The sequence below is a fragment of the Gymnodraco acuticeps genome, unplaced genomic scaffold (assembly GCF_902827175.1).
Source record: "Gymnodraco acuticeps unplaced genomic scaffold, fGymAcu1.1, whole genome shotgun sequence".
In the NCBI taxonomy this organism is placed as follows: domain Eukaryota; kingdom Metazoa; phylum Chordata; class Actinopteri; order Perciformes; family Bathydraconidae; genus Gymnodraco; species Gymnodraco acuticeps.
In genome coordinates, this window is record NW_022990021.1 from 3582240 (window position 1) to 3607889 (window position 25650).

A 25650-nucleotide genomic window follows, 5' to 3' on the forward strand; every position below is an offset into this window, starting at 1 on the left:
GAGCCTTGTCATGTGGAAACTACAAAACAGAACAGTGTGTTCTACAGATTCACACCTGATTCCATAGGCAGCTAAAAGTTCTGGAAGTGTACAATGTCACATCTTAAACAAGTTCACGGTGGTTAACTTGCTGACTTGCAAGGACTTGCTCCTCTCCAATCAATTGGAAGCTCTTTAAACTGAAATTATATAATGTTGCACTTATTATCAATAACTTGTAACAAACTGAGAGGTGGGGGTCAGTGTCTTATTTTTTGGATGATGACATGATGGCTCTTAATGGGACCATTTTGGGGGCTTTGAAAGTGTTACCACCCCTTAGCACCATATTGACCACTTATCAAACACATAATATGCAGAAAGAAAGAGAAAAAAATACCAGAATAAACTACATTTTCAACAGCGATGTTGTTTATTCACTTGCTAAGACTATAAAGTCATGCAGACATCCCAGTAGGTTCCCAATGCTATTTGATTTTGAAGATCCATCTATTATTGTTCCATCTATTTAAGATAATAAATGATAATCATTAGTTGAATATGCAATGATGGGACACTAAAAGAACAGAGAAACCTAACAAGAGCAAGATTCACACATTCAGCCATTTACTCATTCAATCAACACTCAGTCACTTCATTTGCAGTTATCTTTTCATTTCTAATCATCTCTCATTTCATCACCCACCGGCTGGCTCCACACACGCACACGCACACGCACACGCACACACACACACACACACACACACACACACACACACACACACACACACACACACACACACACACACACACACACACACACACACACACACACACACACACACACACACACACACACACACACACACACACACACACACAGATTCAGTGAGTTGTTTGGTAACCCTCTGGAGGGTTGAAACCACGGTGACGCAACACAGCCAGCTGTGGTGCGAGCAGCAGCTTTCCAGGGAGCTGGTGATGTTGCCTACTTCCATGCAGTCATCGATGCTGATTTCCTAACTTTGTTTTAAGTGATGTGTTTGTTCTGTCCATGTAAAGCGAGTCTTCGCTGCTTATATTGTTAACTTGGGTTCCTGAGAAACTAGGGAATCAGAATAAGGCATCAGCTTGAAGCACCATTACTTCTTTCAAATAGTGTTCAAATATGACAATGTTTTAGGTTGCATATATTGTACATTTTTACGACAAACGTCTATTTGCACAATTGAAGGCTGTTCTTGAACTGACCCCACTGGCTAGCTAATATTCACTATACTGCGCTCATACTGGGGTGAGGGTCAGGACGTCGACCCCCAGGTTCCCCCCCAGTTAAACACGGTAAAGTTGTCATGTTGATTCTCCTTGTTTGGACTGTTAGCGGTGTTAGCACAATAAGTGCTAGCCGCCATTTCTTCCTGTGAGATGGGAGTCATGTACAGTGTGGAATCCCATCCTATATTAGAATGTCAAAAACTACCAAAGTGAACAATGACGTATATCTGCTCCAAATAAATGGCGTTATCCTTTTCATACTACACCCATCTACCAAGCGAAATGAAAAATAGGACAGTCATTTCTAAAGTTGAAGCAGTAGTAAAAAAGATGGTTTGTAAGGCAAAAGCAGTTTTAGTAGTGTAATTGTGTAGATTTCATCCCTGCAGACGAAACTAATCTCTTAAGTGCTCATTTCCATTCTTCACACAGCCACCTCTGTCACTTTTAATTTGCCCAACACCATGAATGCCTTTGAAGAGTGACTTGAATATAGATATCAGCCAGGTTTACCCCATAAATGTGTTTTGTAACTAACTTAAATTTGCACTTAACTTAAATGTCTGGCCCTCTGCAGTCCCCAAAGGCATTATGTGAGAATGGTAACACACCCAGAACTAAAATATGACGCCCAACTGGATGCACAACATAGCACACACATAAATAATTTTGTGCTGGGCCGCTTTTGATAATTAGCTCTTGCTGTAGGGTAAACAGGAGATATTCAAATAACACTTGTATAAAGACTGGTAGATTATTTTTTTTATACTAATGCAGTGTGAGCAGCAGTGTGTAATTAACTTGTAAAGTGTAGAGAGTTTAAATGCAAATGTGTGTGTGCACGGGGGGTCAGTGCAGAGGGGGAGAGCTTCATGGATTTATCCCCTTTACCATGAAGGTCAGGGTCCCACAGGGTATTGATTACATACAGTAGGTTTTTTTGGTGTCACGATCTTGGTGTTATGTCACGGTTTTAGTTTTGTATGTCTAGGTTTGGGTTTATTTTGCTGTTCTGTTCTCCCTGTTTCATGTTTTCCTCCTTGTTTCTTGTCTGGTCCTTCTCCCTGTGTTTTCCTCCCTGTCGTTAGTTTCCCTGGTGTCTCTGATTGTCTAATTGTGTTCACCTGTTGCCCTTGTGTTTCTGCCTCCCCTGCCCGGCTGTTTCTCGTCTCGTGATTACCCCTCCCTGTATTTAGTCTTGTCTCTTCCTGTGTTCCCCTGTCGGTTCATTGTTTGTTTCTCCGGTCTCCCTTCATGTTGGTCACGATCGTTTTTGGTATGTTGTCTTCCTCATGTATATCCTTGCCATGTTTTTGTTGATCAGCTTTTGTTTAATAAAGCTCGCTTTTGTTTATAGACCTTTACTCTTTTTGTAGTCTGCTTTTGGGTCCTACCTTTTCCGCAATCCTTGACAGTGATCCTAACAGTTGGTTACCATTAAAAATGTGAGTTTTTGACAAATTGAAACTTGTTATTATGATATACTTTCGCTACCATATAAGTGCAATTGATAGGCATTTAGAGAAATATGCTTAATTTTCCTTCTGAAAACGACTACTTTTACTTCATATGAGTTAACATTTATGAATGCATAAGCAGCAGAGCAGGAGGCGTGACAATTCTCACAGGGGAGAACATGCAGGGAGAGAGAGGTGTCTCTGAGCTGCACAGGTGCTGGTGCACACACAGATGGGAAGGAGGGAGGAGAGAGAAAATAGGTCTCATGCACTTTGTCGTCTCTAGCAGTCATGTAGAAATGATAGGAACAAGTCAAACATCAGTTACTTGGAAAAAAATTGAGGGGTGTGTGAACAAAAGTATCCCAGCTAGCGGGGAACGTTCTCACAACTTTGGCTAACGTTACCTATTGGTTCTAATAAGGTTTTAAAGAAACCTAATCTGATGTTCAAATAACCTTTTTAGGATGTTTATTTTTTTCAAATAATGTTCCTATAAGGTTTAAGGACGTTGCTTCACGTGACGCTCCGGAGGAAAGGACGTCCCATTAAAACTAATTTCCCTGGCCCCGTCTCAGGTCGGTTAAATTAAATCCTTGCTTCTCTCACTTGCGTCGTTTCCCTGCGTCTAGTCCCTCCCACCAGGGAAGCATGGAGGGACGCAAGGAAATCACGAGAAGCAGGGGCCCCGTCTCAGGTCGGTTACATTAAATCCTTGCGTCCCTCACTTGCGTAGTTTCCCTGTGACTAGTCCCTCCCACCGGGGAAGCATGGAGGGACGCAAGGAAACCACGAGAAGCAGGGAAATGAGTTTTAAGAGCAATGGGACGTCCTTTCCTCCGGAGCGTCACATGAAGCGACGTCCGTTTGTGATGACACCGCACAGCTGTTCGTCTGCCAGCAGCTCTGTCCCTGTTGTTTTCACAAACACCCCCGCCACACATTTACTGACAAACATTTGTATCATCTGTTGTAGACCCCAATAAATACAATAAAATAAGAACTCATTCTCAAAAAACATAAACGCCATTCTTAAAATGTATAAACGAACAATAGTTTGATTAATATTGAGTGCACAATAGAAATAAAATAATTGAGAGAAGAAAAAGAGATATATTATCAATCAAAACCCAGTTAGATTAACATTCATTGGATTGCACACTTTGTTTGTTTGTATATGTAGCATATTAACATTGTAATAGCACTTAATGACTGACTGAATGTAAATGACAATAAATGTAAAATGAAAAAAGCGATCATGAAAATGTTAACAATAAATGAATAAAATGATTTTTGACCACTTGTTGTTCAGATATATCACATATTTGTAACTAAATGATACATTATTTGAAACAAAACACGGTATAAACTGAGAAGTGACTCTCGTGAGTTTCATGTATTTTCTGCACTCCGCTGGGAAACGGCTCTCATGTCAAGAAGCATCAGATCAGTGCATGCGCTGCATCGTCCAATCAGTGAGCGATACACAGTAAGGGGGCGGGGCGAATATCTGAGGATTTCATCTGAGGATTTCATCTGAGGATTTCATCTGAGGATTTCATCTGAGGATTTCATCTGAGGATTTCATCTGAGGATTTCATCGGAGGATTTCATCGGAGGATGGTCTGGTGGTTCCTCGGTTATCGCTCCTCCATTATCGCTCCTCGCTCCTCGATCCTCGGTCCTCCGGCAGAAATAAGAGCCATGGTACTCAAGATGGCGCAGACAAATCAACTTCCGGTGAGACCGAGGACCGAGGAGCGAGGAAATGAAAATAGTCGACCTGAGACCGGCCCCTGCTTCTCGTGGTTTCCTTGCGTCCCTCCATGCTTCCCTGGTGGGAGGGACTATTATTACTATTACATGTTACTTTAACCGTGACTTTTATCCAAAAGCGACTTACATACTCAATACTGTGGACAATCCCCACAGGAACAATTTTGGGTGAAGTGTCTTGCCCAGGGACACAACGACATGCTGACTGCAGTGGGGTTTGAACCTGTGACCCCTTGAGCCCCCTGATCCGATCACCAACGCACTAATCCACTGCGCCACACGCCTCGGAGACTAGACACAGGGAACGACGCAAGTGAGGGAAGCAAGGATTTAATTTAACCGACCTGAGATGGGGCCATAGATTCCAGCCGCTGTGACGTAATATCGGCGGCGGACCCACAGAAAGTTGCTATCAGAAACAATGCATGACGTGTTTTGGACGTCTTTGTTTACATTAGCAAGCCTTGCTAACACTCAGAGCTAACCTGTACTGAACTGAGCACATGTGTTTAAAAAGCAGGAAATAAAAAAGAACTCACCTTGTGATAAACCTGCAAGAGAAAAAGTATTTGAGCTCCATACTATTTCAGAAATAATCCTTGACGTGGTTTAAACAGGATGGCGTTTTATCACAGTAGAATTTAACTTTATCTCCGGAAGAATTCTGATCAGGCATTAGCTCCGCCTCCTCTTCTTTTCTTTTTTTCAAGCTAAGGACCCAAGATCCGCATTTCTCTAACAGGGCTTCAAAAGAGGGGTTTGAGCAGGGTTTGAGCAGTATGAGGGATGGCTACAATGGGTGAACTCTTTGGTATTTTGAACAAAAGAAATTCACAGACATGTTTTGTATAGGTATGGCCCTACAATATATGTTTCAAATATAGGCTTTGTATATGATTTATCCACTTTAATGGACAAAATAAAACTGTAACAGACTTTGGTGATTTGTGGCGGCCAATCCACTCAGAAATGTTTATTAATTTTGATAATATCTCTAAATGAATGTGAAAATGCTGATGCAAACGGTTTTACTGCATCTTAGTTGTGCCTCTGTTAGACTTAGCAGGAATTCTCAATTATGATTTGAACCGCTGAATTATTATTGTGATTGGCAGATATGACGGCTGAAAGAGCAACCTCGTACTAATGGAGCACTTACTGAAAATGAAAATGCTAAAATAAAATATAATTTATTAGTCATCTGTCAATGATGCAGTATAAACACATCAGTTTGCAGATATTAAAGTGACTCACACTGAACACGTTAGCCAGTTCCAGTCTGAAGAACAGACGCCGCTGAATTTTAATCTTTTAGCTACTAGCTAAAAGATAAAAGACTTTCAGCCATTTAGCGTGACTTTCTCCATCTGAGAAGAGAATGGAATGGATCAGCCTCAGGAATCATTCTGTCACAACAAAGCTTTTGTGCTATTTCAAATGTTTTGACACAAAAGAGTGACAGACATCCAGTCTGCCTTCGCCCCACTTTCTCTGGTCATCATCTTTCCAATCGTCTCTTTCTTCTTTTTTCCTAATCTGCAAAACACATTCAGTATGAGACCATGAGAGGAGGGGGTGGGGTGTTATAATAGCAATGGATCCATTTTTATATGAAATCCGACACCCACCGCCACATGGGAAGGGTAGCTTTCTGGAGGGAGGTAATGCTTTCTTCTGCTCCCTGAGGTGGGCCCGGTGTAAATTACATCCAGCTCACACTCTGCACTCGCAAGACCAGAGATGGCTGACGCTCAGATCCCACAATTCCCTTCCCTCCTCATCACCAGTTTGATCCTTACAGTTATTTCCCATCTTGCTTGGGCACAACGGGACTCATAGCCTGTGTAGTTCCATCATGTCTTGAAGCCATCTTTCTTTTTCCAATGTCTAATTTTTCTGGTTTGTCTGTTTATGTAAATAGAACGCTGCGTAGTACATTTCAACTTATGTTTTGGAGCACTCCACAGCACTCTGCAGAAAGAAGCATGGTATGAAAGGAGGGCTCGAAATGCAAACAGCATCCCTTCAGATCAGAGGTGGGAAGTAGTGGAGTACAAATACTTCGTTACTGTACTTAAGTACATTTTTCTGGTATCAGTACTTTACTCCACTACTTATTTTTCTGACGACTTTTTACTTTTACTTCTTACATATTAACACAAATACCTGTACTTTTACTTCTTACATTAAAAACAGGTTTGTTACTTTAGTTTTAATCTGTGCTTGGTGGCGGGATCATTATTATCAGTCAGTGCGTGCCTATTTATTTTAACACAATCCCTGTATCCATCATTTCCAGGTCTTCTCTAAAGAAGAGGGACCAATGAAAACTGTCATTTTGCCGTTGTTCAGCATTGAAACAGTCATTAGCTAACATCTTTCTTTTTCCAATGTCAAATTGTTCTGGTCTGTCTGTTTACGTAAATAGCTGCGAAGTACATTTCTACTTATATTTTGGAGGACTCCACAGCACTCTGCAGCAAGAAGCATGGTAAGAAAGGAGGGCTCTAAATGCAAACAGCATCCCTCCAGATCCACTTAAGTCAGAATGAAAGTGTCAGAACAGCTTGGATGAAGGCAGAGCACGGGAGAGAGAAGTCTGTCAGACTGTGTTCCACGGCCTGTCAGGTCAGGATACATTATCCCATGGCCATACTGTTTCTCATTAGCCCCCCGATGTGCTGCGAAGCTTGGCCTGTTTTCCATGCACGACAGATCCCTGAGATGGGATGAGGTGGCACCAAGACAATGCTGAGATTGGACAGGTGGAAATACATGTGATGAAGGACGGGGGAATAGTTCTCAAAGGTCACTGCTTAAAAATTGGAAAGATTTTTTTGACATTCCCTTCGCTCACTCTAACAATATTGAGTTAACGGGAAATAGCATGATGTAGTTTTGAGCAATTTAGCATGTCCATAATTGTCAATGCTATTACAAAAAACAGTGTTGGTCATTTGTTTAACTTAAGATGACCTTGATGTACAAATGGCCTCTTAAATAAGTAAGGAAGAAGTTGTCATGGTTTTGGATTTATGTTTGAATTTTTTCACCTTTTTATTTTGAAATGTTTTCCTCCTTGTGTCTTGTCTGATCCTACTTCTTGTGTTTGCCTTCCTGTCTTTAGTTTCCCTGGTGTGTCTGATTGTCGGATTGTGTTCACCTGTTGCCCTTGTGTTTCTGCCTCCCCTGTCGAGCTGTGTCTTGTCCTGTGATTACCCTTCTGTGTATTTAGTCTTGTCTTCCCCTGTGCTCCTTGTCTGTTCGCCGTCTCTTCATGTCCTTGTTCCCTGACCGTCTATGCTTGTCCATGTTACCTGCCGTTTTTGAAGTCCATGTTACCTGCCCGTTTTTGTCCATGTTCCTGGCTTCTTGTAAGTTTGTTCTCGTCGTGCTCCCCGGTTTTGTTTATGTTAAGTAGTTTCTTGTTTTTCCTTTGTTACTTGACCTTTTTTAGTCCTCTTACTGCATTTGGGTCCTATTTTTCCCCAACCCTGACAGTACGAACAGACCAAGTATGGACAAAGCAGTCATTTTTGAGGATGCTCTTGATGAGCTTTCGTACAAGATGTTGTGTATTTTTGGAGTGTGGAGGAGGGCTCCTTGTAAAGAGGCTCAGGAGGCCACTCTTTCACAGGCACGCTGGGAAGTGGCAGATAAGCCCTGGCTGGGAAGCTCACTGCCAGAAATGTTGAGGACATTTGTGACTTCCCCAGACAGTATGCATACCTGCCTCAAACCCCTTGCCCCAGCAGCAAAGCTTTCGGCTAAGGCCCCAGCACCCAAGCGACTGGCCCGAGCCCAAGCAGCCTTGGTTCCAGCTCCAGTTCCGGCCCCAGCAGCCATGGTTCCGGCTCCAGCAGCCATGTTTCCGGTTCCAGTTTCGGCTTCAGTACTGGCTCTTCGGCCAACGCCAGCCCCCCGTGGTCATGTCGGCGTTCCGACCGACGCCAGTTCCCCGTGTCCTGTCGCTGTTCTGGCCTTCTCAAGTCCCTTCTCAAGTCCCTTCTCAAGTCCCTTCTCAAGTCCCTTCTCAAGTCCCTTCTCTAGTCCCCACTCAAGTCCCCTCTCAAGTCCCCTCTCAAGTTCCTTCTCTAGTCCCTTCTCAAGCCCTTCTCAAGCCCCTTCTCAAGCCCCTTCTCAAGTCCCTACTCTAGTCCCTCCTCAAGTCCCTTCTCAAGTCCGTACTTAAGTCCCTACTCTAGTCCCTTCTCAAGTCCCTTCTCGGGTCCCGTCTCAAATCCATTCTCAGTTCCCTTCTCAAGTCCCTTCTCAAGTCCCTTCTCTAGTCCCTTCTCAAGTCCCTTCTCAAGTCATTTCTTCATCGGGGGGCACACCGACTCATGTCCCAACTCCATGCTTTGTCCCGTTGGGGGTCCCGTCGACTGCTGTCCTGCCGGGGGTCCTGCCAACTCCATATCCTGTTACGTTGAGGGTCCAGCCGACACTTGTTTCGTGGGGGTCCCGCCGACTCCATGTACTGTTCCGTTGAGGGTCCAGCCAACACCTGTTTCGTCGGGGGTCCCGCTGTGGGTCCTGCCAACTGTTCCGTTGAGGGTCCAGCCGACACCTGTTTCGTCGGGGGTCCTCCCAACTCCATGTCCTGTTTCGTTGGGGGTTCCGCTCAGGGTCCTGCCAACTCCGTGTCCTGCCATCTCTGTGTCCTGCCATCTCTGTGTCCTGTCCTGTTGGAGGTCCCGTCGACACCTGTTCCACCGGGGTTCCTGCCAACAACAACCCTTGTCTTGTCGGGAACACTTGTCCCGGCAACACCGGTGACTATCCCGCCGACACCGTGTCCTTTTCCTTCTGGGATCCCACTGACACCAGCCGATTTTCCGTCCATGATCCCGTCTACGCCTGTCCCGCCGGCTCCGGTTCCTGTCCAGCCGACACCGGGTCCTGCCCGGCCCCCGGAGCTATCCCGCCTCTGTCCTGCCCGTCCTCCGGAGCTGTCCCGTCTGCGCCTTCCTGCCCGTCCTCCGGAGTTGTCCCGTCGCCGCCTTCTTGCCCGTCCTTGTGCCCGGCCTCCTGAGTTCCCAAGTGGCTTTCGCCCTCAAGCCCGGCCCCCTGACTTTCACTGCCGCGGCTTTCGCCCTCGAGCCCAGCCCATTGACTCTTCCAGCCGCTGCCTTCGCCCTCGTGACCAGCCCCCCTGAGTCCAAACCCGTCCTCCAGACCCCCTCCACCCACCCTTTTGGCCGTAGTTATGCAGCTTATGTTGATTTCTTGACATGACCCAAGACTTTTTCTCTAACTATAAGCAGGTAGTTTTACAGATCAGGTATGACACATTTGAATGAATCTCTGGAATGTGAACTGCAAAGCCACAACAGAAGAAATAAGTAATTTGAACACTTGTTCCACTTCTACATACGAGTTAACATTTATGAATGCATAAGCAGCAGAACAGATGACATTTCTCACAGGGGAGAACATGCAGGAAGAGAGTGGTGTCTCTGAGCTACACACAGATGGGAAGAAGGTAGTAAAGGGTAAATAGGACTCATACACTGGTTTTACATTCAGTTAAGAACTTGGTGATTTCTGCAGTGATCTAATCTTATGATATTGTGACCTCATTCTTGGTCATAGGCTGAAATAACTATTTCAATTTTTTTCTTCCAAAACAGTTATTGTGGAGCATGAGAAGTTCTAATATAGTACTTCATGCTTGAATCAAATTTGCATCATTAGCCTTTAAAACCAAATGCATTTTTTTCTTCTTTAAATTATTGGAAGCTTGCAACAACAAGAAAATTATGTTAAATTAATCTGCTTTTAGCATTTTCCTCCATTATTTTAAAGCACCTATCAGTGTCTTTTACGAGTTGAGGCTGGGTGGCCGCACACTATGCAGCGCCTCTGATTCATTCGTCTTGTTTAAAAGTATTCCTGGCCTGAGTGGAGGAGATGGCAGCATTTGGAAAAAATCTAAAACAAGCAGCAATAGCAATTCAAACTCTGTCACTTTACTCCCAACCCATCCTTCCCAGCAGCATCAATAAGAAGCTGCAAAGAGACAAACACAGGGCTGGCAAGCTAATCCAGGGATCACATTGTGAATCACAAATGCATGTCCCCCCGCCCCTCTCATATCCACAGCCAGACAGAAATAGCTGGCTTTGGCACTGCCATAATTTTGCCTCTCTCCTTCTGCGCTCCCTTTTCATTTCAAAGTCGGGGGGCTGAAGTTATTGCATGTGACACACTCAGGAGGAAAGGGCGGGGGAAGAGGGCCGGGTTGTATTGCATTACTCCACAAAGCCGAATGCCATGAGATGTATCTCTCGCTGCTTAATAACAGTGGAATTATTTAAAATAGAAGCAGCAGCGGTGGAATATTTCAAAATCTATATTTAGATTGGGAGTGATGCGCCTCACCCTCACAGCTCTTGTGGGATTCGCATGGGAGACATGGAAATGCATTAGGGTGGAGATCAATCTAGCCATGCAGAAAGATGCTCTTTTCCCATGAATAGGCTGAGATTTCTTTTTTTATCGACAACGTTCACAGTGACTATTTCAGCATAAAAGTAAAGAATCATCTCATAGGATTCAGAAAGTAAGATAACAAGTGAACTTCTCTTTGTACTACCTTTTTTCAAGCAATCTATTTTTAGCATTTCACTACACCTGCTGGATACATTTACTATTCATCCCTTCACTAACCAATAACCTGAGTCCCAGCTTGCTTTGGGTCTGCAAACTTCAAACATTATTACAGTACCTTCCAGGAGCTTGTCGCAGCAAATTGCATTGATTAGCTGGCTCTAAATCAGTTGCAAATTACATTTGCCCTGCATTGCTTGGCTAAGCATATAGCTGCACATGATTGCAACTAAATTGCAATTAGCCAATGCCCCAAGCACCCAAGAGGAAGACATAATGGTAGATTCATGTAAATCAATGGTATGTGGGTGTTGTACAGAGTCTGTTGGAATAATGAGGTGCTTCAGAGTTGGCAAACAATGTAACTGCTTTTTTTTATTTGACAAAATATAATGGATTGATTTTTACTTATGCAGTGTATAACCAGACAAAGCTATTATCTCTACATGCTTTATAACACTTTATATTCATGAGATTCTTGGTACACCAAAGAAAGAAAGTCTCAGTCTCACATAAGACAAATTCAGTCGTTCGACTAGAGACTTAATCTTTGGGTTTTATCCCAAGAAGTCACGGGGCCAAAAGAAACAACCAAAACCAATGCCAAGAGGGAACATCTCAGAATGCTACTTCTATTGATTTTGTGCTCTATAGTAAGACATCCACTATCTTTATTCAATACTTTGACACTTTCTTTGCTTATACTTTAACCTTTAAACATCCACTGTTCTGTCTGTATGCAAAACTTTAGAAGGCCGCCAGTATGGAACGTTTTATGAGTATAATCATGCAGTATTGAGCAACTCGATTATTGGCTTTACGCTCATTCTGTTCATTTTAAAGAGAATTCCATAGAAGATTGTCTGATGTTCAAAGTACTATGGTTGCAACCAACAATTATATCAGTTCATTGGACATTTTGCTTTCCAATTTTCCAAAGGCAAAAGTGAAATCGCTTCTAATATACAACAGCCAAAAACCCATAAATAAACCAAACAAAAGCATAAAATACACACATTTGACATTTTGCTTGGAAGATGACAGATTAATTATTTTTAGCTCTAAATATAGTCTGATTGTTTAAAATAGATGAATCACACATAAGGAAAATGGCTGTTTAAAGGTTAACAACTGTAAAGTCAGTCAATCAAAATCTAATAATAACTAATACATTTTCTTTTAAATTGACCAGTTTGATGGAGACAAATTGAAAAATATGTCTTAGATCAAAACTGGGGCTTCAATTCTTAAGGTTAAATAAAATGTATTTGAGTTTATTCTGTATAATGGTCTAAATGAGCGCAGTCTGTATGAAGCAGCACAGCTTGGCTGGTCAACATGCTGTTGTTCATTGGCCCGCTCTGTGTACAGTCAGCAGGAGGTCACCAACAAGCCCTGGGATGTTTGTCTCTGACAGTGTTTATCATACCTAGGCTGTGAAAACCATGCTTATCGCAGCTCCATGTGGCTGTCGAAAAAACTAAACATGTATGATTTATGGAGTGAGGTTTGTGCTATCCGACACGGAAAACAGTTCTGCTCTGTGCCACTGCCTGAGAAATGAAACTATGTTCAGTTTTTGAGGAATGAGCGACAGCGCAAACTGAAGGTCAAACTGAATGTCAAGCTTCAGTCAAGAAGAACATTTAATTTTCAGCTCAAAGGAGCATGGCATGAGGTTTATCAGAAAACATGTCAGGAATCGAGCACGGGCTTACCGGAAAGTAGAGAAGCAGAGTTCCACACAGAATGGCCTCCAGTAGGACTAGACCTGATGCTCTGATACTCTGCGAAAAAAGAAATTACACCAATCATTAACCACACTAACTGACTTTTGGCCACTTAGGTATGGGGCAACAACCTGTCAATACAATGTTGTAGTACTATTTCCTTACTATGTACTGTTACTGTGTTAAAACTGTGTATTATTTAGCCTGCCAGCATACTGTACATAGAGCAACATTTACATTTCAGGATAAATACTCTTCAGTAGTCACAGGGATTAATAACCTTTGGCTCCAATTGATTTTGTTTGGAATTTGACACTGAGAGTGACACTAATTTCGTCCCTTTTCTGGTTTGATGCTATGTGAAGCGTGGTGAAGTTAATACATAATAAATGGAACCAGCAGCGATTTAGTTAATTGGTTGATGAATCTACATCAAAACATGCAATTATTAGAATCTTTGCTCAAAGACACCTTGTCAGCAAACATCACATTTACCTCTTGAAAAGCCTATTCAAAATACATCTAAAAACATGTTTACAGCACATCTAAAGGGCAATAGTATGGTTTTTTAGCCTCAGTGCCTTATTGTTTTGCACTCTCTATTAGTATCATTGTATCTTTTCTTGACTTAGAGCATTTCTGTAGGACATTAGGTAATGATAAAACCAATTAATTTAGACTCAACAGAAACAAAATAAAACAAATCCAAACAATCTTGGTTAGTCTTTCCGTTTTTCACAATTTGATAGTTTTAAACAGCTCATTACTGGAGGAGACAACACCAATAGGAGTCAACATTCAACTGAGAATCAATACATTAAAGCAACCGAGACAACAAGCTAAAAGAGGCTAAAATGCAACAGAGGCAGGTTTGTTTTGTCCAAAATCTTTACATTTTTACACATGAATGTTTTCCCCTTTTTTACAAAATGTACATAGGGGAGTTTGTAGTATAGCTCTTAAAATGCCCTTCATATTGCAGCAGGTCTAAATAAGTCTTTGACAGCGGCGTATCTTTATATTCCAGGATTTCAAATGGGAAGGGAGCTTTGTTGTTTGAAAGAGAACAAAGAACAATGAAAGCCTGTGCCTCAAGGACTTTTTATATGAGGGGTCAACATTTTAAGGCTCCTTCTTTGCTCCAATTGAAAAATATATTTAACAGAAATATCACCCTCTAACTGACAAAATGCTTAATTATTTTAAGAATAAATAAACTCAGGCCACATCTATGAACCAGACGAATGTAAGATCTTTTTAAAGTTATATTCAAATCTGCAACCCAAATGAACTCATTTGTTTATGGAAATGAACCAATTAGATTTTATCGCAAAGTTAAATAATCTCTTGTATTTAGCTTGATAAGATGATTGGGTTATTACACAAGTGGTGTTTAAATGATATGAAACCCCAGGGTGACTTTTATCTTATTTAAACACGGAAGCAATCCTTTGTTGAACTCTGCGTGATAATGGCAGTCTTCAGGAATGTGGAATGTGGTGAATCTTCAGGCTAATCCTTACATGTCTAATGCTCAAGACAAAGCCTTTAATTAAGCCAATTAATTGACGGTAACATCTCTAGAGCCTCAGAGGATTTTATAAGTTTGTTCAAAAGTTTACTTAGTAGAAAGTTAATGAATCGCTACTATCACCGACTTTCGGGTAAGTTGAGCTCATCAGACTATAAAACAGGACATTATCCAGCATGATAATGATACATTCAGAAGTATAATTTCATTCTGTTTAGTGCTATTTGTTACATTTGTATTTGCAGTGATGAAGTTTTTGCATTTTCAGTAGAAACTGAAACAATCTGTTGGGAAACTGACGTTTACACCAAGAAAGATAACTATAACACAAACATTCTAAATTTAGAGACTTGATACTTTGCTTTCATGAATATTTAGCTGACTTGTGAAGTGGTTTCACCTTTCGATGTGGGAAAGGCCTCACCTCTAAATTTGATTAAGAGAATATATTATTTCTGAATAAATTAGAAGACATTGACACCGTCAGCAAACCTGTGAACTAAATCAACATTTCTCACTGCCACATTCCACAAAAAAGATAGATTTTAGGACAAAATAATGAAGTACTAGTGATTATTTCAGCTCAGGAAAGTGATATGCCAACATCTTATTAGTATAACTGTGAAGCATGAAGCGGTCAGTGGCCCTATGTATGAATCAAATTAGCTTAAGTGGATGCATTTGCACACACTGGTCTCTTTCCAAGTTGCTGACGTCCACAGTGCCCGAGCTGTTTGAAATAATTTCAAAGCTATATTTTGACCACTCACATACGGATTTACTGGTTTATTGATCCAAGTGGCTTTGATGACCATGGCACAGAAAACATCAAACGCACAACTGTCATGATTTTGTTATTGTGATTTGAATCTGTGTCTTTTTTTGCACTGATGAGTTTTAAAACTTTCACTTTTTATGATGACAGTACAAATTCCCTGAAACAATTGGCGGCAACCTCTGTCAAAAAATATTAATATGGAGGCCCGTTTGTGCCACAGAAAAGACAAAAAAAATCCTATTTATGATAAATAATGAGATAGTAAGTCCTAATAATGAAATAGTAAGTCCTAATAATGAGATAGTTAGTCCTAATAATGAGATAGTAAATGATAATAGTGAGATAGTAAGTCATAATTATGACCTACATGATACATTTTTTTACTTTTCTGTGGCGCAAATGTATGGAAGTCATAATAATGAGATAGTAAGTCCTAATAATGAGATAGTAAATGATAATAGTGAGATAGTAAGGCATAATTAGGACTTAAAGGATACATTTTCTTCTTTTCTGTGGCGGGATTCCATACATTAGTAATAATGGAATAATAACAAAAAAAAAAGCTTAAGCCTCTCTGTAGCAATGGTAGTTTAGTCCCTGTAACAATATCTCACTCAATATCTCAATCTCAATATCTCACTCACAAACTATGTCAGCTTTAATATAATAAATGACAGACTCTGTAAGAGGATGATGTTGTGAGCGTGTAATGATGCATACCTTGTTCCTGCGAAAGTGGTAGACGAGTATCATGCTGATGAAGACTATGAGCATGCAGAGGCACTGGAAGGAGAGCATGGCCAGGCGGAGGGGGCCGTCCTCTCGGGCCACGCAGGGGGTGTCGTCCTTGCAGAATGCGCAGCCCTGCTGGCATGGCAGACAGTCGCTGGAAGACCCCCTCGTCTGCATTGGGACCGCTCTCTGCAGCTTTTCCCTTTCGTCCCATCCCTGTTAAAAAATAAGATGGGAGTTTAATCACTAAATATTCATAAAAGCTTTAACCCAGACCTGTCATTGTCATTGATCAAGCTTATTCACCTTAGGTAGATATCCTTTTTTGTGTGCTCCAATACAGCGATTTTTAGCTAGGGCTACATGTACCAAGGAGATCATTTGAATATATATATATGTATTAATGTAAAACCTGGCAAACAGGTGTTTAGCTTGAGAATGTGTAAACTGGTTAGAAAGTGTGGAGTGAGGTGAGCCATAAGGAAAAGAAGAAATGTTGAAGTTACATAGCTACAAGTTACTGATGAATTAAAACAGTTGTTTGACACAGGCTTTAAATAGATAGCGCCAAGTAATGGATAAAAGCTTCAAAAAGCTTTTGAATTCATTGTTCATTTGACACAAAAAGCAACGAGCAAACGGTTCAATGGTTACAAATAGTACAGTTGTTGCAAAAACAATGATTGGATCATTTGTTTTTATGCTCAGCTTCACGTTATGTTTAAATAAAATAGGCCAAAATGTTAAACGGGAATGTAATTAAATACTGTATGTGCGTGCGTGAGGACAGAATCATGAGTGTTATACTTGACCATAAAAATATGTTTTGAAGCATTAAATAGACCTTTCTTATGTTTCCATGTTATTGAATTTTCTACTGGATATGATACCAGTATTAATAGATAAAGGAGATGAAGTGCTTCGATGACAGGCTGTAGCGTTTTGAGTTTATATGTGCTTATCCCTCTCTGACCTTACAAGGATTCATCGACATTGTGTCAACACAAGGGAGATGGATCTATATGTGTGAACATGAAAAGTCAACACTGCAGCACGTAGTTCCGTCACTGGCATATCATACAAGGCTGATAACTGCAGTTTCTTCGTAAAAATCACACAGAGACATGCCAGAACATAGTCATTTTTATCCTGACAAGGACATGGACGATGGGGAGTCTGACGACGGGGGGATTGGATAAACGAATAAAAAGCACAAGATCTGGGTGGGTAAAAAATTCAGGAATCTCAACTGAGGTTAAGGTATAAAACCAGCCATTTAAACCACTTACTGCTTCCTCCTAAAAGAGCTGCTGTGGTGCCAAACGTGGTCAAGTAAAAAAACCTCCTTCCAGGGTAAGCTAAGGTAACAACCAAACAGGGACAACAAAATGCTAGTGGACATCTTATTGGTTTGCTTTGAAATCCCCTGAAAGACACCCATGTGGTTGGATAGATAACGAATGGTGGCCTTAAATAGAGCTTTTATGGAGGCTTTATTGGAAACAGCCATTGTCTCAGAGATTTGCAGGGATTTTGCCTTTAAAAAGAAACTGGCCTATTTTTCAAAACTATGACTCTGCAAATCATTGATCCCTTCAAAAGGACTACTTATCTCCGTAGCAATGAGTCATATCCTTCAGCTTTTTCTCATTGGGTTGTTGCCCCTGTAGTTGAGTGACAGTCAAACAAAACTCCAGCAAATCCTCACTTATATATATATATTTATATGCAATATACACAATGGAAGATCACTGAGAGACAAAGGGAAGAGGGTTGGCTCTCTCTGCAAAGGAGTGTCAAGGATGTCCCCTTGTGGATTAACAGGCTTGTTATTGGCCCCATGGTGGGCCAGACTGCAGCACTACGCCTCGCTAACAGGCTTGCCTCTCCTCTCTGTTATTGTGTTCTCACACACACACCACACACACACACACACACACAACACACACACACACACACACACACACACACCACACACACAACACACACACACAACACACACACACACACACACTCACACACACACACACTACACACACACACACCACACACACACACACACACACTACACACCACACACACACACACCACACACACACACACACACACACACACACACAGAGCTTTCATGCAGACATGCACACATGAGCACAAACAGGCAGGAGCACACAGCACAGAATTCCATCTTCGGAGATCATTTTTTGCCTTTCTGTGCATGAAGGGACTATATTTTAGGGTGTAAAATTGGTGCAATAGGATGGTGAGGGAGGGAGGGAAATGAGTGGGGAAAAGGGTAAAATTGAGATAGAAACAGAGGGCCGTGCTGTATGAGGTTCGAGTGGGATGAGACAGGAGGGAAAGTGGATCGAAATGAAAATGTGAGAGTGATGGAGGGCAGGTGGAAATCACTGGGGTTCTGTGTCTGCAAAGCCTTTTTTTAATTAACTCACAGCAGACAGAATAAACTGGAGAAACTAACTACCATTAAAAAGATATTTCCCATCTTGAACCTGATTAGCCTCCACAGGTACTGAGGCTACTTCAATTTTCAGAGAGGGCAGTAACACATGCCCCTTTCATTAACATGCTTATAAAAAGTTATATAATGTAAGAGCAGGGTGTTTTTTTTTGCTTACAGCTGCTGCCCAAGATACTTATATACAACCTTGAAGCACATGCAAACTCATAAAATTAGCTCATCTGCTGCAGTATATGTGTTCTAAATGAGAATAAAAAGGTTGACATGAAACGATCGGTCTCTTCGAAAACAGCCTGCTTTGTTGTTTGAAACCTGTGATGGCAGAAACCTTAAAATAAATGAGATTTCATAAAATAAAACCCTCATAAATGTGTACATGCATTTCCCATACAAACCAACATTTATGATTGCATGTCTCAGCTTTGCATGTCAAAATTAATACCTATTATTTCATGACTTCCTAGTGCATTAATGGTTTTGTTTAATCTTAGTTGACCTTAGTTTTCACTTTCATTCACAGTATGTGTATGACTTTCTGAAGAACAAGTGTTATTTCTCAAACAGTTACAATATCTAAACCTTAAACACCCCCAAAATCCAAGTAAAGCTTATTTATGATTTAAATCAGGGGTGGGGAACCTCCGGGCCCGAGACCATTTGGTACGGCCCTCGAGGTAATTTATAAACACACGCAAAAAAGAAAAAAAAAAATATAGTTCTCATTCATAACACTCCGTTCGATGTCTCACTATGGGAAATTGTAGCTCCCGTATTGTCAGACGAGCTTATCTCGAAAATCACCAAACCAACAAGAACTTAACAGGTAGAGCTCTGACTCAACCAGGTGCCCAGCACTGCTCGAGTCACACTGGGAGCAGAACGTCCAGCCTGTTAAGAGGCGGACAAAAGTGAGCGGCGAGGACCAGCTCGCCGCTGCACCAATGTCTTGGATGGGAGACATCCTGGACAGAGCCCAGGATGCAGCCAAACCCTGAGTCGAAAGAGCTCGCGGACCCGAGGGTGCCTGCGAACTCTGACTCGTATGGGCCCCAAAGCAATTGCTTCCACAAACCAGTGGGAGAGCCGTTGCTTAGTAACAGGCTTGCCCTTATAAGGGTTAGCCCAGGACACAAGGGGTTGGTCATTATGACGAAGCACCCTTGATCTGTCCCTGTACGTGCGTAAAGCACGGCTGGACACGGCAAATCCGGCCGCTGTTCCCCGGAGGAATACAGTGGCGGGGAGGATGCCTCAATGTCAAATGTGGTACCTGAACCAACCGCCTTAAGATAAAGGCAGGGTTGGGCTTCAACCACACTCTGTTTGCCCTGGGGCGAACTGAGTGCATGAAGACTGTACAGATAGCGCATGAGTGCCACTGGCTCGCTTGGTAGCTGCCAGGGTCAGCTTCATGTCACACTGTATTCAGATTGTACCACTCACGGGCCAGGCCCATAGAGCCAAGCGCTCTGGGTGTGGGTGAAAGATCGCCCCCCCCCGCTTGGGACAGTATGTCCCTGCGTAGTGGGAGCTGCCATGGCTGCCCGCACAGCAGCTGATATATCTCCGCTAGCCAGTACATAGCTGGCCAGTGTAGAGCTATCAGGATAAGTGTGTGGCGTTGCTCTCTCACTCTGGCCAGAGTTGGGGGTATCAGAGCCAGGGGTGGGAACGCGTACAGAAGGCCCGGGGGCCAATCGTGCGCGAGTGCATCCACGCCTAACAGTGCATTTAGATCGCGCATCGAAAAGAACAGCTGACACTGAGCGTTGTCTTTCGATGCGAACAGATCCACCGCGGCTCTGCCGTAACGCACCCACAGCTGGCTCACAATCCTTGGATGTAGAGTCCAGTCTGCATAAAGTGGTATACCTCTGGACAGTAGATCTGCCCCGAGGTTCATCACTCCCGGTACGTGCGTCGCTCTCAGAGAGAGGAGACGTCTACCGCTCCATAGGATCAGTTTGCGCGCCAGTGTGTGTAACTGGAGAGAACGCAAACCCCCTTGGCGGTTAATATACGATATTGTGGTCGTATTGTCTGTCCTCACGAGGACGTGATGTCCCCTGAGGAAAGGCAGAAAGCGTTTTAGGGTGAGAAACACCGCTAAAAGCTCCAGGTAATTTATGTTCTCCAGAGACCCCTCACCGGGCGACCTTCATAAATACCTCCCCAACTGTCAGACATGCGTCCGTGGTGACCACTTTCCGTGAAAGGACAGCACCCATAGGCACACCTCGTACTAGAAAAGTCGGGTGCAGCCAGTGGCGCAGTGCCATTACGCATTTCACAGTAACCATCACTCTCCGCGCGCCATGGCGCGCAGGGTTTAGTTTTAGGGGCGGCCACCCAGCGCTGAAACTCCCTCATGTGTAAGCGTCCCAGTCGTACGACCAGGATGGCTGACGCCATGAGCCACAGCAATCGCAGGCATGATCTGAAGAGAACATGTTTGCGCAGCTGGAAAAGAGCGAGACAAGCTCTGAAAGCTTTCACTCTTTCCGCTGACAAGCGAGCTGAAAAGGGCACCGAGTTCAGGCGTAAACCCAGGAAGAGTATAGTCTGCGCGGGGCACAACATGCTCTTCTCTGTGTTTATTATGAAACCCAGGTTGAGCAGGTGCTTTACGAGGACATTTGTCTGCGTAACAGCCTCCGACTGTGCGAGAAGCAGCCAGTCGTCCAGGTAGGTCGCCAGGCGAATACCCTGTTGTCTTAACAGGGCTATCGCGGCTTCCGTACGTCGGGGGGTAGTACTAGAAGGGGAGTACTCTGTATTCATAACAGATCCCCTGAAATGCGAATCTCAGATATTTCCTGTGTGGGTAATATACTGGGATGTGAAAATACGCATCTTTCAGGTCGACTGATGTAAACCAGTCGTCTTGTCGAACGAGCCGCAGCAGAGATGTGTGAGTGAGCATTCTGAACTTATATCTTTTTAGATATTTGTTCAGAGCCCTCAAATCAAGTATTGGCCGAATTCCGTTCCCTCCCCGTTTGGGAACGAGGAAGTACTTGGAATAGAAGCCGCCCTGACTCTGCTCGGCGGGTACAATAGATATAGCCCTCTTTTCTAGGAGTGAGAGAATCTCTCTCTCCAGAATATGGGCTGACTCTCCTCGGGCCTGCGAATGCAGAATGCCCGAGAAGCGAGGGGGGGTGACGGTGACTTGGAGTCTGTAGCTCTGTGTAACTGTCTTGAGAAACCCAAGCAGATGGCGTGATCATCTCCCGCTGTATGCTCCTTAGAGCCAGCTGAGATAATAATAATAATGCATTACATTTTTTATTAGAGCACTTTTACAGGTGCTCAAAGCGCTTTACAATTACACATTACACATATTAGACATGTAAGAGTCATTACTGCAGACATTACGATGTCACGTCTCTTCCCCTCTGAGTCTCTATTTGTTGTGTTATGGGGCCCTCCAGTGTCTGAGCACTGTGGTGCCCCATTTCGACAATCCCCACCGACACAGCGCATGCGTGTGGCGGTGGTGCCCTTACGGCTCCAGCCGGCACTGCGCATGCGCGTGACGGTGGTGCCTTCACAACCCCAGCCGGCACTGCGCATGCGCCTGACGGTGGTGCCTTTACAGCCCCAGCCGGCACTGCGCATGCGCGTGACGGTGGTGCCTTCACGACCCCAGCCGGCACTGCGCATGCGCGTGACGGTGGTGCCTTCACGACCCCAGCCGGCACTGCGCATGCGCGTGACGGTGGTGCCTTTACAGCTCCAGCCGGCACTGCGCATGTGCGTGACGGTGGTGCCTTCACGACCCCAGCCGGCACTGCGCGTGACGGTGGTGCCTTTACAGCCCCAGCCGGCACTGCGCATGCACGTGACGGTGGTGCCTTCACAGACCCGTCAATTGTCCGCCCTTTGAGAGAGGCCGTAGCTGCTCTCAGAAGGGGAACAGTTGACGGACTGTTTATTGTTTTTATTGTTTTTCTTTTAATTTTTTCGAGCTGCGCCCTTGGCTCGAAGCCTGGATGTGTCAGCGGAAAATGTTTTATGACAGAAAAATCAATAAGTGTGTGACATGTGTTTATGCGGACTTGAGGATGGTGTTGAGGCATCTCTCGAGGCGGCGGGAACACATTTAGAGCTGGGGAACCGTAGACTTCCAGCTCTGTCACAGAGGGGATAAGGAGGGGCTGTCACGCCGCTCGCTTCTTCTTCCTCGACTGCTGGCCGAAATTCTGGGTTGGCTGCGCCTGGGCTGCAGCCGGAACTGGAGATTTTCTAGGCCAGCTCGCCCTCGTCCCCTGCCTGGGCTGGGGACTCGGGGCGGACTGCGACCTCTGCGTTTTCGGTATTTTGAACCGAGCAGGGTTCGGGGCAGCTTGGACGAAGGGCTGCCGCTGCGAAGGCAGCGGCTGGGCCCTTCGAGGGAGGCAGAGGTGGAGGGCCTCGTCCTCCTTCTTTTTCGACTCGCATCTCCTCTGCATGGAGGCAAGAGCGGAGCCGAAAATCGCCTCGGGAACGATGGGCATGTCAAGCACATCCTCCTTTTCCCGGTCTGGGAGGTTGGTGAGGTTGAGCCATCTAGCTCTTTCCTGCACCACCATGATACCCATTGTTTTGCCCGTGGCCTGGACGGCGCAGCGTTGGACACGGAGACAAATGTCTGTGACCAACTCGTCCAGAACGGCCGGTCCAGGATTACTCGACATATCCTCACAGAGCTCCGCTTGGTATGCGGTTAGCAGTGAGGAAACGTTCAGAGCCCTGGCGGACAACGCTGCGGCTCTGTAGGACCGTTCAGTCATGGTCGACTGGAAACGGTCCACCTTCGCTGGCAGCGTGGGGTTCCTGCTTGGTGACGGGCCCATCCTCGGTAGGAGGTGGGCTGCCACCAGCAGTTCCATCGGCGGTATGCGGAGCAGGCCGAGCCTCTCCATACCGTCGCAGTCTAGGGAGGAGGCACCCTGGATTGGGGCCTTGTTGCTAAAGGGTCGGTCCCTCCACGAGACCGACACCTCATCCAACATCTCCGGGAAGACCGGGAGGAGTTGCCTCCTTGTCCTCGTTGCTTGGGGATAATCTTTCCCCTCATAACCAGAACTGGCGGTCTCCTTGGCCATTTCGGACCACGGGATGTCTAGCCTGGACGCAGTGCGCTGACACGCGGCCTGCAGGTCTATGCTCAGACAGGGCGAAGCTGGTGTGCTATCGCCCGGGAGAGCAGCCATCGCTCCCGGCTTTGCCGTTTGAGCCGATGACATGAAGATATCTTTTTCTTGCTGATCCGAATCAGACAGGAGGAACTCAGAGGTGTCCTCTTCGTCCTCCATGTAGTCTAATTCCAGGACATCCTCCGCGGGCGAGACCATGGTGAGGTCTCGCCGGGAGCTCCCGCCTGGTGAGGCGTGGGGCTCCGTTCCCGCGTCTCTTGCCGCCACCGGGTCCCGGCCTGACACGGCGTGGGATCCCGGTTCCGCAGCTGCCGCTGTTAGTGAGCCCCAGACCGACACAGTGAGGAGCTCAGTCTCTGCGGCGGACGCCCCCGTGTCTTGATTGCCAAACGGCGAATCAGTGGACATGAGGGAGTCCTGTTCCAACAAGCTAGCTTGGTGTGCTAGCCGTCTGTGGAGGCTCTTTCGGGTGAAACGGGCACAATGCCCGCACGAGCCGGGGTTGTCGATAGCCTCCTGGGCGTGTTCCAGACCTGGTGTGAGTCTGTGCCTGCTATCTTCAACCCGCAGCCGCATGACCGAGCTTCCGAGTCCCTGACTCCTCTGGTGTGAGGGGGAGAGGCGTCCATCCAGTTCGCCTCGTGGCGTGGAGAGGACCCGCTCGTAACAGGTACGTCGTTGAGAGAAAAAGTGTTACCAACCCGTCCTTAATCCGGAGAAAAAGGGATGGTGTGGGTCCTTTGTTCTCAAAGAATATTGACTGGTGTGTCAATATACTTCTAATCCTTTTCTCCTCCGTGAGAGAGAAAAAGAAAAGCGTCCTCGCTACCGTGGTGTCGGTAGTAAGGGGAAGCTAGCTAGCAACAGGTGCGTAGCTAGCTTGAGGAAAATCAAAACCTTACCTTACTTTCCGGGGAAAGAAACGGCGAGGTCGATTTTAATACTAACTGCCGTTAGTATTACCGTCTTCTTGCGAAGCAGAAGGAGTAGCCGGCGAGTGCCCGTCGACCGAAATAGTTATATTTGGGTTCAGTCTGTGGACCGTTAAGCTTGTCCGGCTACTATAGAGATGTGCTCTGAAGCGAGAAGAGGTGTTTGAATGACGCATGCGTCGTGGCGCAAGCTACTTATAGGGGGTGAATTCCCTGACGCTGACGTCAAGATCACCAGCCAATCAGGATTGGCGTAATGAGATTGATGCTTCTGTTTGCTCCGCAATGAGGCGCATCCCATAGTGAGACATCGAACGGAGTGTTATGAATGAGAACTTTTTTGTTATTAGCATCTGGTTAGCTAGCTATGCTAACGAATATAAGAAGCTTTTTCTCCAACCAGTCATAAAAGGTATATAGTTATAAAAAAACAAGAGAATAAAGTAAACAGGTATAAAATACTATATGACAGTAAAAAAAAGTTGTTATTAATAAACAAGAATACAGATTGAAAGGGGAGTGATTTGTAAAATATCCATAAAGAAAAAGAAAATCTGCTTAGAGTTCTGTTTCATATGGAGGTTGAGAGATGTATCCAGATCTCCTAATTTGTCTCTCAAAGTGCACCAGATTGATGCTTTTAACGACAACATTTTAGGTCCCCCCCCCCCCCACTTAAATCATGTCTACATGGATAGGAAACTAAATACATTACATTACATTACATTACATTACATTACATTACATTGCATTTAGCTGACGCTTTTATCCAAAGCGACTTACAATAAGTACATTCGACCAGGAAGACACAACCTTGAAGAAAACAGAATCATATAAGTACATCAGGTTTCATAGAGCCAAACATTTCAAGTGCTACTCAACTGGCTTTAGGTAAGCCAGTCCTTTATTAGTATAAAAGTGCTTCGTTAATAGTTCTAACGCTCGAAGTGGAGTCGAAAGAGATGAGTTTTCAGTTTGCGCTGGAAGATGTGCAAGCTATCTGCCGTCCTGATGTCAATGGGGAGCTCATTCCACCATCTTGGAGCCAGGACAGCAAACCCACGTGTTTTCGCCGATGGGAACTTGGGTCCCCCTCGCAGCGAGGGCGCAACGAGTCGTTTGGCAGATGCAGAGCGTAGTGCACGCGCTGGGGTGTACGGTTTAACCATGGATGTAGGAAGGGCCAGATCCATTCGCAGCATGGTAAGCAAGTACAAAATACATTTGC

General features: G+C 44.5%; 1 protein-coding gene across 1 annotated transcript in view; it reads right to left on the reverse strand.

The window, feature by feature from the left end:
- gpr158a (G protein-coupled receptor 158a) overlaps positions 1–25650 on the reverse strand; it is an 81855-nt gene that overhangs the window by 19563 nt on the left and 36642 nt on the right. Inside the window, 3 exon segments of the mRNA XM_034214077.1 lie at positions 12818–12886; positions 15859–16035; positions 16037–16086. Coding sequence (XP_034069968.1) covers positions 12818–12886; positions 15859–16035; positions 16037–16086 — 296 coding nt within the window.